The 13,868-nt window shown below is 42.9% G+C and overlaps 1 protein-coding gene and 1 non-coding gene across 2 annotated transcripts in view; one reads left to right on the top strand and one right to left on the bottom strand.

The window, feature by feature from the left end:
• Nucleotides 1-71: 71 nt before the first annotated feature.
• Nucleotides 72-143, bottom strand: AC3HAE_025789 (transfer RNA tryptophan (anticodon CCA)). The gene has a single exon. It is a non-coding gene; the product is annotated as a tRNA-Trp (tRNA).
• Nucleotides 144-581: 438 nt separating this feature from the next.
• The window catches only part of LOC311355416 (partitioning defective 3 homolog), a gene marked incomplete at its 3' end in the record, with an annotated part of 445,195 nt that continues 431,908 nt past the window's right edge, over nucleotides 582-13,868 (top strand). Inside the window, exon 1 of the mRNA XM_084475186.1 lies at nucleotides 582-1,226. Coding sequence (XP_084331312.1) covers nucleotides 1,107-1,226 — 120 coding nt within the window. The 5' untranslated portion in view covers nucleotides 582-1,106. The remainder of the gene's footprint in view (nucleotides 1,227-13,868) is intronic.

Genomic DNA, 13,868 nt, shown 5'->3' with positions numbered 1-13,868 from the left:
CAATCGCTTGTCGACAATGTAAAACCAAACAAGATCTACGTGGTAAATTCAATAGAAAGTCAAGATAAATATGACCCCGACGTGATTTGAACACGCAACCTTCTGATCTGGAGTCAGACGCGCTACCGTTGCGCCACGAGGCCCTTGTCAGAGGAACTGCTATTAATTCAAACGGATCTTTTTAAATGACAGAAATCGGTATCTGGAATTCGAATTACGAATGGAAAATAGCATAATTAATATTTAAGTATATAAATTAGACAAGTATACATATGCAGATATATATATACAGTAATTTATACAGTAATTATACAAAACTTTGATCAAATCTCACTATCTTATCACGCTCCTATTACCTGCGGTCAAAGCCACCTCGATGTATTCACGCAGAGTTCTTCGGTTGCAATAACGTCAATTAACATGGGTCCACCGCGACTTCGAGTCTATCACAAGCCAATCACAAAGGGCGCCAATTAGCGAATGATTATTCTAACCATGGCTCTGATTCTACGTTCCGTAGGCCTATGACATTTAACCCTTCCTGACAAACACACGCCTACTCGGGGAACACAACAGGCACGGTTATGAACGTGTCTCGGAAAAGTGTCTCAATGTTCAACCTGTAGCTAAGCCTATTCTGTTTTACATGTTAAAGCATTACATTATTTTTTTAGTTATTACAATATTGTGCTCGTTACGTTTCGTTCATCGGTTCAAACACGCGGTAAAGGCAGACACAGGCGCACCGCTCCCGACTCTCCACAGGCGATGATAAGTTGGAGTGACTCGACTACAGCGCTGCTGCTCGCGGTCACCAGAGAGCAGAGCGAGACGCCACCCCGCTCCGCGCTCGAGCCGCCAGTGCTGCTGCTCGCGCTACCCAAAAACAACTCACGAGGATCTAGGCGACGAATCGGCACTTTTTCCTCCCTGTGAACGAACAGGTGGTATTGGGAAAACACTTCAACTTCCTACAAGGTTTTCTGGGAATTATATTTCGGCGTTCACCTTTTTGGGAATGTTTTTTCTTGTGTCTTTGGATGCCTCGCGCTTTCTAGTCGGAATTACAAAGTAACAGGAGAAACACACACTCACAGGAGGAAAGCATGAAAGTGACGGTGTGTTTCGGGAGGACTCGTGTGGTCGTCCCCTGCGGAAATGGGACTATAAAAGTACATAGTCTTATCGAACAAGCGGCTATGAGATATAAAAAGGTTATTGCCAAGGTAAGAACCACTGCATTCTGTCACAGTTCCCGAGGCGATCCTCAGCACGAGAGCTTACATCTGCACTGTATCCTCAATATGGCGCATTTCTTAGGAGCAGGGCTGGAAGAGTGAACAGAGTACATTATTATTCCGGATTGAGTGGCAGCTCACTGTCTCATATGTACCCAACAATTCCGAGACAATTGCTCGATAGTTTCTTGCAAGGAGTTTGAAAGTGAACGGCTAATGGACTTTTCTTTCTCCTGAATATACAGGTCGACACGTCGAATGCAAATATATTACACAATTGTTTCGTTTTTAAACACACCGCGCCAATTTGTGCGTGTGCGTCGGTGTATGTGTGTGTGTGTGAGGAGAGAGAGAGAGAGAGAGAGAGAGAGAGAGAGAGAGAGAGAGAGAGAGAGAGAGAGAGAGAGAGAGAGAGAGAGAGAGAGAGAGAGAGAGAGAGAGAGAGAGAGAGAGAGAGAGAGAGAGAGAGAGAGAGAGATTTTAATTTGTGTTATGTTTTCAGTCTGTCAAATACTCAATGATATCCGAATATGTCCAACAACAACAACATTCAACTGTTGCCTTGCCATAGTTAGTTTCAGCTTTTTGATGATTAGATGACTAACCCTAACCCTAACCCTAATTGAAATGGAAGTATACTAGTCTCACTATTTTAATATACTATATTTTCAATTTCAATAGTGTAGCGTTGCAATACTCTTTTTCATGCTGGCACTGATGTTGAAGTGGTGGATTTTATCACTTTGTAGACAAACACTAATACACAGACACAGACACTACAGGGCCTTGAAGTGCACTTCCTCCCTTGAACACACATCTACATGTACGCACACACACATATGCACACACATGCACACACTTAGACACCCATACACACACACACACACACACACACACACACACACACACACACACACACACACACACACACACACACACACACACACACACAATCGATACATTCACATTTTTCTTTTGTCTTCTTGGAGACACGGTCCAAATTGACATTTTCCAAAGACAATGTTAAACGTAGGGTAAATACCTTCATAGGTCCATTCTATTCACCGTTCCCAATTTCAGGGAATTCAGGATTTGAGACATGTCACAACACACACGAGCAGTGAAGTTATATGAACGCATCACCTGAGGGGAGAAACCAGGGAAGCCGAACAAGGTTCTACATTCAAACTATTTCCCTTCTCCCCTCATGTGTGTGTGAACTTCATAAGCTAGGGTACCTCAGGAGTCTTAGAAGAGATGCCAGTTTTTTAAATACTTATTTAAATACAATAATAATTAAAAGCTTCGACAGAGTCATTTTTCATGTGAAAGCAGATATAAGTACATAATAACACCTGCATGGTACTTTTTCACAAGAATCCCAGCAGTACAAATAATCATAGTATTTGCTTGTTTAAAGAAACCTGTAATTGTTTTGCATTTTGCTGTGCTGTTCTCAGTAGTGAACATAATGCAGATATGAATGGGATCTAGTCAGAACATGAAGGGCTCCAATATAGAGTATCAGTGAAATGATTGATCTTCTCAATAAATACATTCAGTTATATATGGTGTATTATTACATTTAAACTACTATCCCGTCAGCTATTTACGGTTGGCAATTATAGATCAAATGCATATTGAATAGAATAACATTATTATTATGAAGATTTGGCACAAGTTGATTCCTGATTTCCCCCCCCCCCCCTGATCAGCAGTGTTAATAACAACATCTCTCACCAGGCGTTGATCCTTATTGGTTTTCAATATGCATGAGAGTGGTGGTGTTAAGATGTGCAGTGCGGTGCATTTTGAACATCAATGAGTAAGTCTAAAGCCTTGCATTATGTGGCATTCTGAAACGTGCTGTGCGAAGTTCATAAGGTCATGCCCCAGAAGTTGTGTGTTAATGTTACACAGTCGGTTTCGGTCACACTCTGTCAACTTCCATTGGAGTTTATCCCCCCCCTCTGTATCTCGCTGTGCTCACAGTGACAGAGGGAGTCTTCTGTTCCCCTTTTAACTGACCGTGTCTGGGATCAGCACTCAGAACCTTGTCTTCAGATCCTCAGGTGACACTTAAGCCTTGTAAAGTAAAACAAGCCTGTATTGGCTGCTCAGCAGAGATCTCTCTGCTGCTGGAGGTTAAAGTGATGGTCAACAAAACATAACATAACATAACATATCACAGAGGGATGTATCAATTACACAAAATATCTTGTCAAAAAGTATATTAAAGGCTGTGTCAGTGATATTTATTTATTAGAATAAAGGTTAAATTTCTCTATATTCTGACAGCAATCACTGATATAGAGTGTTTGGTCAGTAACATACCAATCCCTCCAAGTTCCTCCACTCCATATCCAATATATCCATATCCAATCAGGAGAAAGAACTCCACAAAGAGGCGAGCCCACTCTGCAGGTTGACCGGCAGGTAGCAGGATTTCAGTGTTGACGGACAATGGTGGAACAGGTAAAGCTACTGGTTCCAGCACTGCAAGGAACAACTCACAGAACATGCCAAAGAAAATAATGACACTGTGGTGTGGTGAAGACGCTCTGTGTCCATGTGGCAATGATGGAGGGGAGTGCTCATGCAGCACCTTTAATTTAGATAGCCACTTAGCTTATAAACTCTGTCTTAGAAAGACTCAGGAATGTAGGGGCACGGTCTGAATCTGTCCTCCCCCACCCTCTTTTTACTTCCTAAAAGTCAGAAACTTCTGCACTGTCACCGCAATGTCAGTGTTCCGTAACCGGCTACGTTGCCAAGAGCGGTAATATACTGCAAATGAGATTGCAGTGGATTTCTTCAGTGAGAGTGCAGTGGACTTTCTGGTGCTTAATGCAGACCTTGATAATAATAACATAATTAACATAAACACTTACAGAACATAAGAAGAGTAAATCTTGAATGTCTTAGCTCAGGAGGTAGAGCGGGTTGACCGTTAACCAGAAGGTTGTTAGTTTGAGTTTGCTGTCGAGGTGTCCCTAAGAAAGTCACCTCACCCTTACTGCTCGCAACAGGCTGGCTGTCACCTTGCATGGTTGACTACGCCATGAATGTGTGTATGAACTGTTGTAAGTCGCTTTGGGTAAAAGTGCAAAATTCTCAAAAATTGTAATTTAAAATGCATACATTACAACAAAAAACGTAGCGATGGATTCACCTTTGTTCGACCAGTATGTTGTTAGTGTGTCTGTTGAGAACCCTGTGGCAGATCTTCTCTGCTCAATCGCAAGCTCCCGCTTTTTTGATGTACAGACATCTATATCTCACTTGCTTCACATTAAGCAGCCTTCAGAGAGGGAGAGCTTAAACCAGCCATCAAAATGGTTGTCAGGGCTCATTAGCTCAATACACCAGACCCCTGCAATCCACCACTCCCCCAGCCACAGTTACGTAAGAGAAGGAAGCTAATTCAGTTATGTCAAAAGGAACATTATTACGGTAATTAGCCCTAATTGGGGTTGGGGGGCTGTGGGGATGTGTGAACTATTGGCAGAATAACTTAGAAGTTTCACTAAACTTTGTGTGTTGCAGAGGAACACAATGCCGTCAGAGGAGGATGACTGTAATTTTGGTCAGGCAGTGTTAGGGACGGTGTGTGTGTGTGTGTGTGTGTGTGTGTGTGTGTGTGTGTGTGTGTGTGTGTGTGTGTGTGTGTGTGTGTGTGTGTGTGTGTGTGTGTGTGTGTGTGTGTGTGTGTGTGTGTGTGTGTGTGTCTCAGGGTGGTGGTTTTATTTGTGTGGGCAGGCACACATTAATGTATTCCAGAGTGGAGATCATGGCATAATGGGAGACACAGTGAACCTCAAGTTTGAACTCAATGACCTCCGGCCAAGAAAAAATCACCACAATAGCATCGCAAGCCAGTTTTTTCCCCTCTCCCCTCAGCCCTCTCCCAATGCTCCTCATTCATTCTCGTCTTGTTCCTCAACCCTCCCATCTGTGTCTCCTTTTCTCGTGTCTCTTTACCGGTCCCCCCCGCCGTGATCATTGTTTGTTTCTTTCACCCAGCTGGTCAACACCGGACACTTTGCTCCTTGCAGCTGACTGGGCAACACAGCCCTTCCTCTTAAACAGTCCCATTTCAGCGTCTCTCTAGGATTGGCCTTTTTTCCCCCGGTTTCTTTTTTCTTCTCTTTTATCAAAACATTGCACTCCTGCGGCTTGGTGGAGTCATGTTAGGCCAAGGTTATGCTGATGTGGAGGGATTTATTCTCACACTGGTCGAAGGGTATTTTACACAGTGTTCACTGACTGAAAAGTACAAAACATACCAACTGCAACTCTAACTGCAACTCAACAATCTTAATTGATGACCTTAATTTATGATGAAAAGTTCATTGTCATTTTCCCACCCCAAAAATGTCGGTTTACACCGCCCTGGTCGTCTGCTTCCATACCACTCATGACCATTATGAGAATATACATTTATTATAGTACAGTAACATAGCACAGTTTATTTATTCTTCTTTCCCTACATGTCTACTTCTTACTTCAATCTAACTGTTTGAGCTCAAAGGACTATGTACTAAACTTTGATTCTCACCAAAATCTTTGTGAATGATGTTTGGTTTGGCGTCAACACCTGAATGACTAACAACATGCTAATTATTATACTTAACCAGGAAACATGTTGCATTCATCCATGAAGTCGCCATAGCATGAATCAGGCTACTATCTTGTCATAGTGATCTTTTGAATGGGCCTACTTTCTCCTTTTGTAAAATATGTACACATCATGTCCGTGGCTATAGAACTACATTCATGTGGATATGGATAGCAGTAGAGAGCAGTGATGGACTGGGATCAAAAAACGGCCCTGGCATTTGCACGTTATAACAGCGGGTTGGTCGCGGACATGTTTGTGGGGGGGGGGGATAGATATAATAGATAATGCGGGGCCGCCGTCGCGACGGAGAGGCTGCGCGATCCCGCATGCCGAAGCATGCTGCTCCGTGATTGGCCGGCCCAAACGGCCCACGAGAGGCCAAACGGCCCACGAGAAGCCGCGGCCCTTCTGGCATCTGCCCAAATGCCAGACCGTCCAGTCCGTCACTGGTAGAGAGGGCAGTAGAGAGAATAGATTAGAATATGCATATCGTTACACCCCTACTAATAAGTGTGAGCCGATGACACACACACGCACGGGCGGCTATAAAAGCCTGAGGCGTGTTTCTGTGATTGTGACACTGGAAATGTAGCCTCTGTAGCAAGTGGAAGGTGCGGTGTATAGGCGTAGAGAGTTTTAAGTGGGAAATTGATGTAGGCAACACTGTCATTTTTCTGAATATAAAAATTGGCAAGAGACAGAGGATTTGAAGAGATAATCCATGGAATCCTTATTCAGGGTGTTCTTTGGTCGAGATTACTACCAGCACAACATTTTTTACATTGTTGATCTGGTACAAAATATGTGGCTGGAAATATGCTCACACGTTGCATACTTTTTCATCCCTTGGGGACTTTTAATTAGACGCTATTTGCCAGCTCAGGCTGACAATAGTGTGTGTCTGTGTGGGTCTGCAATGCATACTACAGGGCTGGGTCACTGTGGCCACTTCTTAGCCCAGGTCCAACGTTGCAGTGTTGTGTTGCTCTTTGAAGGAGCGTGGTTCTCAGCCCAGGCTTTGCTGCAGTCATTGAAATGTGACACTGTGTTTCAGATTTCAATGAGACATGAGAAGCTAGACCAACAGCAATGCCTGCAATTTCTCGCAGGGCATGGGTACTTTTCACGACGTGATCCATAACTAATCGTTGATGATTGTTTGCATCTCATTTTTGCTCTCTGGTTCAGTTTCTTTCTTTCTCCCCCAAAAACGAAATATATCAGATATCACTGCTTTTGCTCAAATTGCACACATAGGTGGGCAACCCTTAAAGTTGAAGGCTGGAAATCAATGGTGCTACATTCTGTCTTTCCTTCTTCACCTCTCTCTATTCCACTCTCTCTTGTGCAGCTGAAACAGCTTACGACACAAGGTCATCCTGGGCTCTCACTGCTGTGACATGGTCTAGGACAGAGGTTTTTCAGGCCGACCTCTTGGCTGTTAGTGACACAGTGGAGGGACCCCTATTATTTATCATATAAAATTGTGTGTAATGTGTATTGCGGCCTATAGTGTGATGTATAAAAGCATCACAATGGCTCAGCATTGTATGCATACATCATAATAAAGTACATTTTTGAAGAAAAAAGGGATCAAATAATTTCATGGACCCCCTGCAGTATCTCTGCGGACCCCCTATGGGTCACGACCTGGTCAGACATGAAAGACTTGTTCCGTGTAGAGACAGCCCTGTGCTGCCTAACCTCGGACATGGCCTCGCTCAGAGCCACGCAGCTTCCTTCCCTATCTTGAGATAGGCTGGCTAATAATTAGCTTGAGCTATTAGTGGTAGGACAATGGTGTCTGCACCGCGCACACGTGGTGTCTACGCACACTTTGGTCCTGAAGAGCTCTTCGTCGACAGCCTCAGGAATGTTAAACAGGTTGTGTTGTGGGACAAACCCACTTGTTTCTTTCGATCCCGAAAACCACTTTGTGTTTAGTAAATTATTGTCTGCATAATTGGACATCATCTGCTGCTCCTCCTACTCACCGTTCTGGTGTAAAACACGTGTGTTTTACCCGGCTAACATTCATCGGTTCACAAAAACCAATGACCCTGAGACTTATTTTTTCTTTCTCCATACAATATTTCTTGCCCATCTTCTCGCTACCTGACTCCATTCGAGCACATGCTACCCAGCCAGATCTCTTGACAGATAGTGGCTTCATTGGTTGCATCTTGGTCACTCTTGTATCGACTCATGGCTCCTGCACTGGAGGATATCTCAGTCTGTTTCCTGTCCCTGTGTGAATCAATAAACAATCCGGATGAGTTCTATGTATAGTTTTAGATGACTTGGAGAAGTTCTCTTGGACTACACGGTCAGAGTCAGAATTCCTACTAATATGTGATGGATCAAAAAAGGTTTAAATCAAAGATGTTGATAAACAGATCATATGTCAACCGTTGTTGAGCAACTCTATGTTGGTCTTCGTCGGTTACATTGCCATGCCTTGAAAATAGAGAAGTGCTGAAACGTGTTCAATAGGAGGTACATGGTTTCGGAGAAGGTGACAGCGTATTAGCGGATATGGAAAAACTATTTGAAGCTTGGTACGGAGTCTACGGACAGCTTCCCCTGTCAATACACCACTTCTGCGAGTCCTAACATGGGAGTTTGTTTTTCGACCCTCAAAGTACACACAAGCATTCCTTTTTCATTGAATAATGGCGGGTTATATAGAGGGCTGTTAGCATTGCTCTGTATGGGAAAGGCCCTATACAGGAAAAGACTTCAAGCTAATTAAGCCGTCTATTTACCCTGTGTGTGTGTGTGTGTGTGTGTGTGTGTGTGTGTGTGTGTGTGTGTGTGTGTGTGTGTGTGTGTGTGTGTGTGTGTGTGTGTGTGTGTGTGTGTGTGTTTGCATTTGTGGGTCTGCACACATTTGTGAAACAACACTACTGCGATTTAAATCTGTCACTATGTTTATGTTCACGAAAATCCTTTAGAATATTTAAAATAAACAGTATGTGTTACAATGCGTGTAACACATACCCCCGCTCTCTCTCCCTCTTTCTGTCGGTCTCTCTCTTGTTTACTAATGTCTGTTCCAGGGCTGCAAGCTGTGGTGAAGTAAGAGAGTTTATAAGCTAGAACAGAGGACCAAGTTACTGACGGCTCCTGACCGTATTACCTCATCCTCCCTCCATGACTTTAGTCCGTAAGCAATGCCTCATACACCGTGCGGTTAACTTTTTATTTTATAATATTGCCCTTATGGAATTGCATGTCTGTGGCGTTCCATGTTTTTTTGGGGGGTTTTCTTATGAGCCTGGCTCAAGGATATGAGTCATAAAACAAGTTGGTTTTAGAAAATCCATTAACATGCTGAACTCATGGATCTGCTGAATTCAAAGATTTGGAAATCTTTCTTTTTTTTTGTTGGTATTTTCTCTTTTGGTTTGGGTGTATTCTGCGTTGACGTCCCGTCAAAATTCCCATTTCCACTCTTGTCCTCCGCTGGAGTCTCTGAGTGAGAGGGCAGCCCCTCATGCCTCTAGCTGGAAGTTGACAGCGAGAGACAAGTTGTGGCAGCTCGGACCAACTATGTGCCTGGGTGCGCTGTTCCGACTTGTGCTCGCTCCCACGACAAGCCTACTTGGGTGTGATCCACCGTGTTGTCAACTGCTTATTTCTTGTGTCTTTCCACAAGGCGGCCATGTTGATTACCCTTCCAGGGAACGTTGCTGTGCTGTTAGGCCAGCGGCAGCACAGTGTGCGTGAGACTGAAGGGAGCCAAACGCACACTCTGAGCACGTGTGTTGTTTTACCTATGGAGACTTGCAAAGTGGTTTGTTATGTAAGGTTGTTGAAGCCGTTACTTAGACTCTCCCACACACACACACACACACACACACACACACAATTTTCTTCCATAAAAGACAACTATCACTTACCTCACCGCCCCACTACCGAATCATTTTACAATTGAAAGTTAATGCACCTCTTAATCCTCAATGACAGATGGTTGTCTTGGTGGTTCTCAATGTTATTGGCAACGTAAGGCCTGCACTTGTCTTTGAACACATTTGTTAAATTGCATTACACATCAGAACACAACCTGTCCACAGATTTCCCTCTTGAAATTTTGAAAGTCTGTGGAGGAAGAAAGAACATACAATTTGTATTGACAGTGATGGCAGAAATTAAAACATCTTAGATCTCAAAGGTTTTAGGGGGCTGTTTATGCATACAATTTCGTAGCTGAAGTCACATAGTTGCCAGAGTGACTGGAGTCATGCAAGGCCTTGCTGCATGTTTAATGTTGTGTTCAATAGTTTTTAATGGTGATAAAATACATTGAACATAAAACTATCCAAAATACTCTATTACTCAAAGTTAGTTGAGGTTTCATGAATTCATCTCCGTCACCACAGGACCCTTGTTTAAGCACCTTTTCTTATACCATGAACTACAACCCTAACACAATACTGTTTAATGTGGAGCTGGGCTCTATGGGCAATATTGTATCAGAATCATCAGGTGGATTAGAATATCAACATAGACAACATCTGTGTTGAATAATAATTGATTCCTCGAAACCAACTATAATCAATCAATTATATCGTATTATTGTGAAGCTCTTAGATAAACACATTGTTTATCTAAATTCTGTGAGGTGGCCACATCTGGCTGGATCAAAGTGGTTTGTTGTCTGCATTAAATTGTTCAAATGCACTATGGGTCATTCATCCCTGGCATTAGCTGCACAGAAATCTCTTCTTTATAATGGCAAAGTAAATAAATGTGCTTGTGTATCATGCACACAATGCAGTTCCTTGACTGTTGACCCTTGTTATGAAATGATCCTCTACCCAGTTGTCTGTGGTGAATACAGGCTTGAATCCATGTCTGTTTGCCAGAGTGTATAAGGATATGTCAATGGAATGGCTGTAAACCCTCTGTTGCTCTGACTTTTCCCCATGATCTCAACACATTGAGCTTTCCCATGCAAAATATTCACCCAGGTGGAAAAAATAGACATGAAAGAAGGGGGAAAAATGAAACGGAAATCAACACATTCTAAAATAAAAGCGATAAACTCCTACCCTGTCTTAACTCTAAAACCCATTTCCTTCCGAGGCATATTTAGCATTCAAACACCATCGCCTGCATTTTTCAGGCTGTTGATGCAACACAGTGCTCACTGCTCTGTATCTGGCAAAGACAGACTCCTCACACTAGTACCTAAACTTAGCACCAAGCAAAGCTAAAACATGAAACTAACCAACTGCGGAGCGCTGCGTTTTGTCCCTCCTCCGTGATAGTGTTCATGAACCCAACTCCCGCAGGTCTGGAAGCCATTATGTCGTCACATGAAATCACTGTTATACTGTCAAGCGGAGGGCTCTGTTTAATCGCTCCTAATGGCAAACATTGGAATATTTCCCCCACATGCCTCCTTCTCTATTTGGCCTCATGGCTGTTTATAGAGTGGAAGATGGCCATCAGTTCACCAAAACAGTTATTACTGTTACCAACTGATGCTAGATGAAATGATACAGGGACCCCCGTGCCCTTCCTTTGGGCTGTCATGATTGTGATTAGATGTGTGAACGATGCTGTTTCACATGAACGTTTCCTGTTGACGGAACCTCATGATGGCAAATACGAGACCTGAACCCCCATACAGCTCTTTCAAGAGTGTCGAAATACGATCAGAACGGTCTCGACTTGTGAGATCTTTGATGATTAAATCCTTGTTGATCCCTAAAGGGTTTGTGTTAAGGCAATAGACCGAATTGAACAAATCACCACAGAATGTACCCAGGTGAGTATTCAGGTAGAGCCTCAGATAAGGATCAGGAACAAGAACGAGGACAGTCAGAAGTTTTAAGCCTGTGTTACCAAAACAGTATCAAAGGCGTCAGTTCAGTGGCACCTCAGCCACTCACCGGTGAGTCGCCATGATGAGTCCACCACCTATGTGTGATACACTGCATGGCTGTGCCCTTGGTTGTGGTTGCTTTGGTTACACAACTTAGAACCCCTCAATGTGGGGGCTCCTTCAACCAGGCTCATTCAGGGATGTACAGATTCCCAGGAAAAGAAAAGCAATGAGTCATCTCATTCTGTGTACCTCGCCGGAAATGGCCTTGGTTTGCGAGAAAGAGTCGGCGATGAATCCTGTGTGGTTTTGTACGTGATTGATGTGTGGCTTTTTACTGCTTTTTAACATACTGAAGAATAGTCGAATACACAGAGGAAGGACAAAGTTCACTAGTCAGGGCTTTGCGCATGGCTTATTCATAGAATTGTTTTACCGTCGCCAAGTTCTCCTGCAGTAGTCGTGATTATTACATAAACACATTTATGTTGGTATTGGCCAGTTGTCCTCGTGACCATGCTCCGCAATCAGAAAGCCTCTCGCTCCCTTACTCTCCCTTACCCTACTCTCTCTCTCTCTCTCTCTCTCCATACACATACATATGGACATTGTACCATTTCAACTTGCAATGTGCACAATTCCTCTGCTTCTGATCCCTCAGTTATGTTGAAGCAACCCATGGCTTTTTGAACTTAGAACCACATGGCAGTGTTTTTCTTTTCTTTTTACCTATTAAAAGTATTCATGTGAGTTTAGGCTTAGATCTCTCCAGATCTATCTAATCCTACCTGATCGGAGCACAGATGACATGGTTTTAGTAGGTTGTACTCCAAGTCCTTAGTAGATCTAACCCCAAAGGTAGTTCATATGTATAACTAAAGATCAAGCTATATACCCAAGCCACTAGTAGACATTTCATGTCATCCACAATACATATATATATATACGTATTCAACTCTGTGTTCTGAATGTCTCCCATCTGGCTCTGAGAGCATATGCAGTGGAAACATAACTTATAACACACGCATAAGAACAGATTTATATTTGGGTGGAAAGCAATTTTCCGTAAGTGAAGATGTGTCTTGTTCTGGAAAATGTCGACACACGATTAGTCTTTGCTGTCTTCTAAATCTGCTTATTTGCAGAAACATCAAAAGGTTTTTTAATCAGTTTCTCTTACTGAGGAAGAAGACATGTTTGAATTGGAAGATAAACTCTGCCGCAGTTCATCTTTGCTTCCGGGTTTATATGTAACTTTTGGTTTGATTAAAATGTAAAAGAACATAGTTGCAACTCTGCCAACGGCAGACTTAAGTCTTGCATTCATGATTATCATTATTAACACAGACAACGCATTTATAGGTTAGAATAGGACATCCTCATTTCATCTGCATAAACAGAAATATTGCCGAGAACTTAACAAAAGTTTAATGTAAGTGACAAAATAAGTATTGTATTGTTGAGAAGTGTCTTTGGCAAGTAACCCACAGACCTATAAAGATAGATACAAATGGAGGCTCACTCAACATCACAATGGAGAACGAGTGGGTTTGGGAGGTTCTAATTGCCGGGGTCGGTGGTAGACTACATTCATTTCAGATGGCACACTGTGCTGTTGTTCCTCCATGGCACAGAGAGAAGGCCTCGATGGAGATGCCAAGAGCAGGGCCAGCTATCTCACAACCCATGATTAGGATCAGTGGCGCCTGGGGAATGAGAAGGTCTCCGAAGAGATTTCTTCTCGAATAATCCATCCACGTCTTTTCCTGCCCTTGCTCCTAGTCATTTGAAAAATGTACTATTTTCCTATTGGAGGCCATATATTCAATGTTAATGGTTATTTCTTTAGAATATATAACAAAATATTAAATAATATTTTTGGCACATGTTGTTTAAACACACACACACACACACACACACACACACACACACACACACACACACACACCACAAAGATAAAAGAAAGACTTGCTCTTTGTTCTTTATTTCTGATTTTGAACATGGGTGCCAGGTGAGGTCACAAACTGAGGCAAGTGACATCACCAGGCCTGTCTCTCGGCCATTTTATTTAGGCAGTTATTTACTCACCTGTATGCCTTCATCTCTCAGCCCTGGCTGATCTTAAAGATTGTTACGTTTTGACAATGTAAAACATGGTACCATACCAGTTCCTGTG

The sequence above is a fragment of the Micromesistius poutassou genome, assembly GCF_964030765.1.
Source record: "Micromesistius poutassou genome assembly, chromosome: 11".
NCBI classification, from domain to species: Eukaryota; Metazoa; Chordata; class Actinopteri; order Gadiformes; family Gadidae; genus Micromesistius; species Micromesistius poutassou.
The sequence above is the reverse complement of the archived record's forward strand: the minus strand, read 5'-3'. Positions and strand labels throughout refer to the sequence as shown.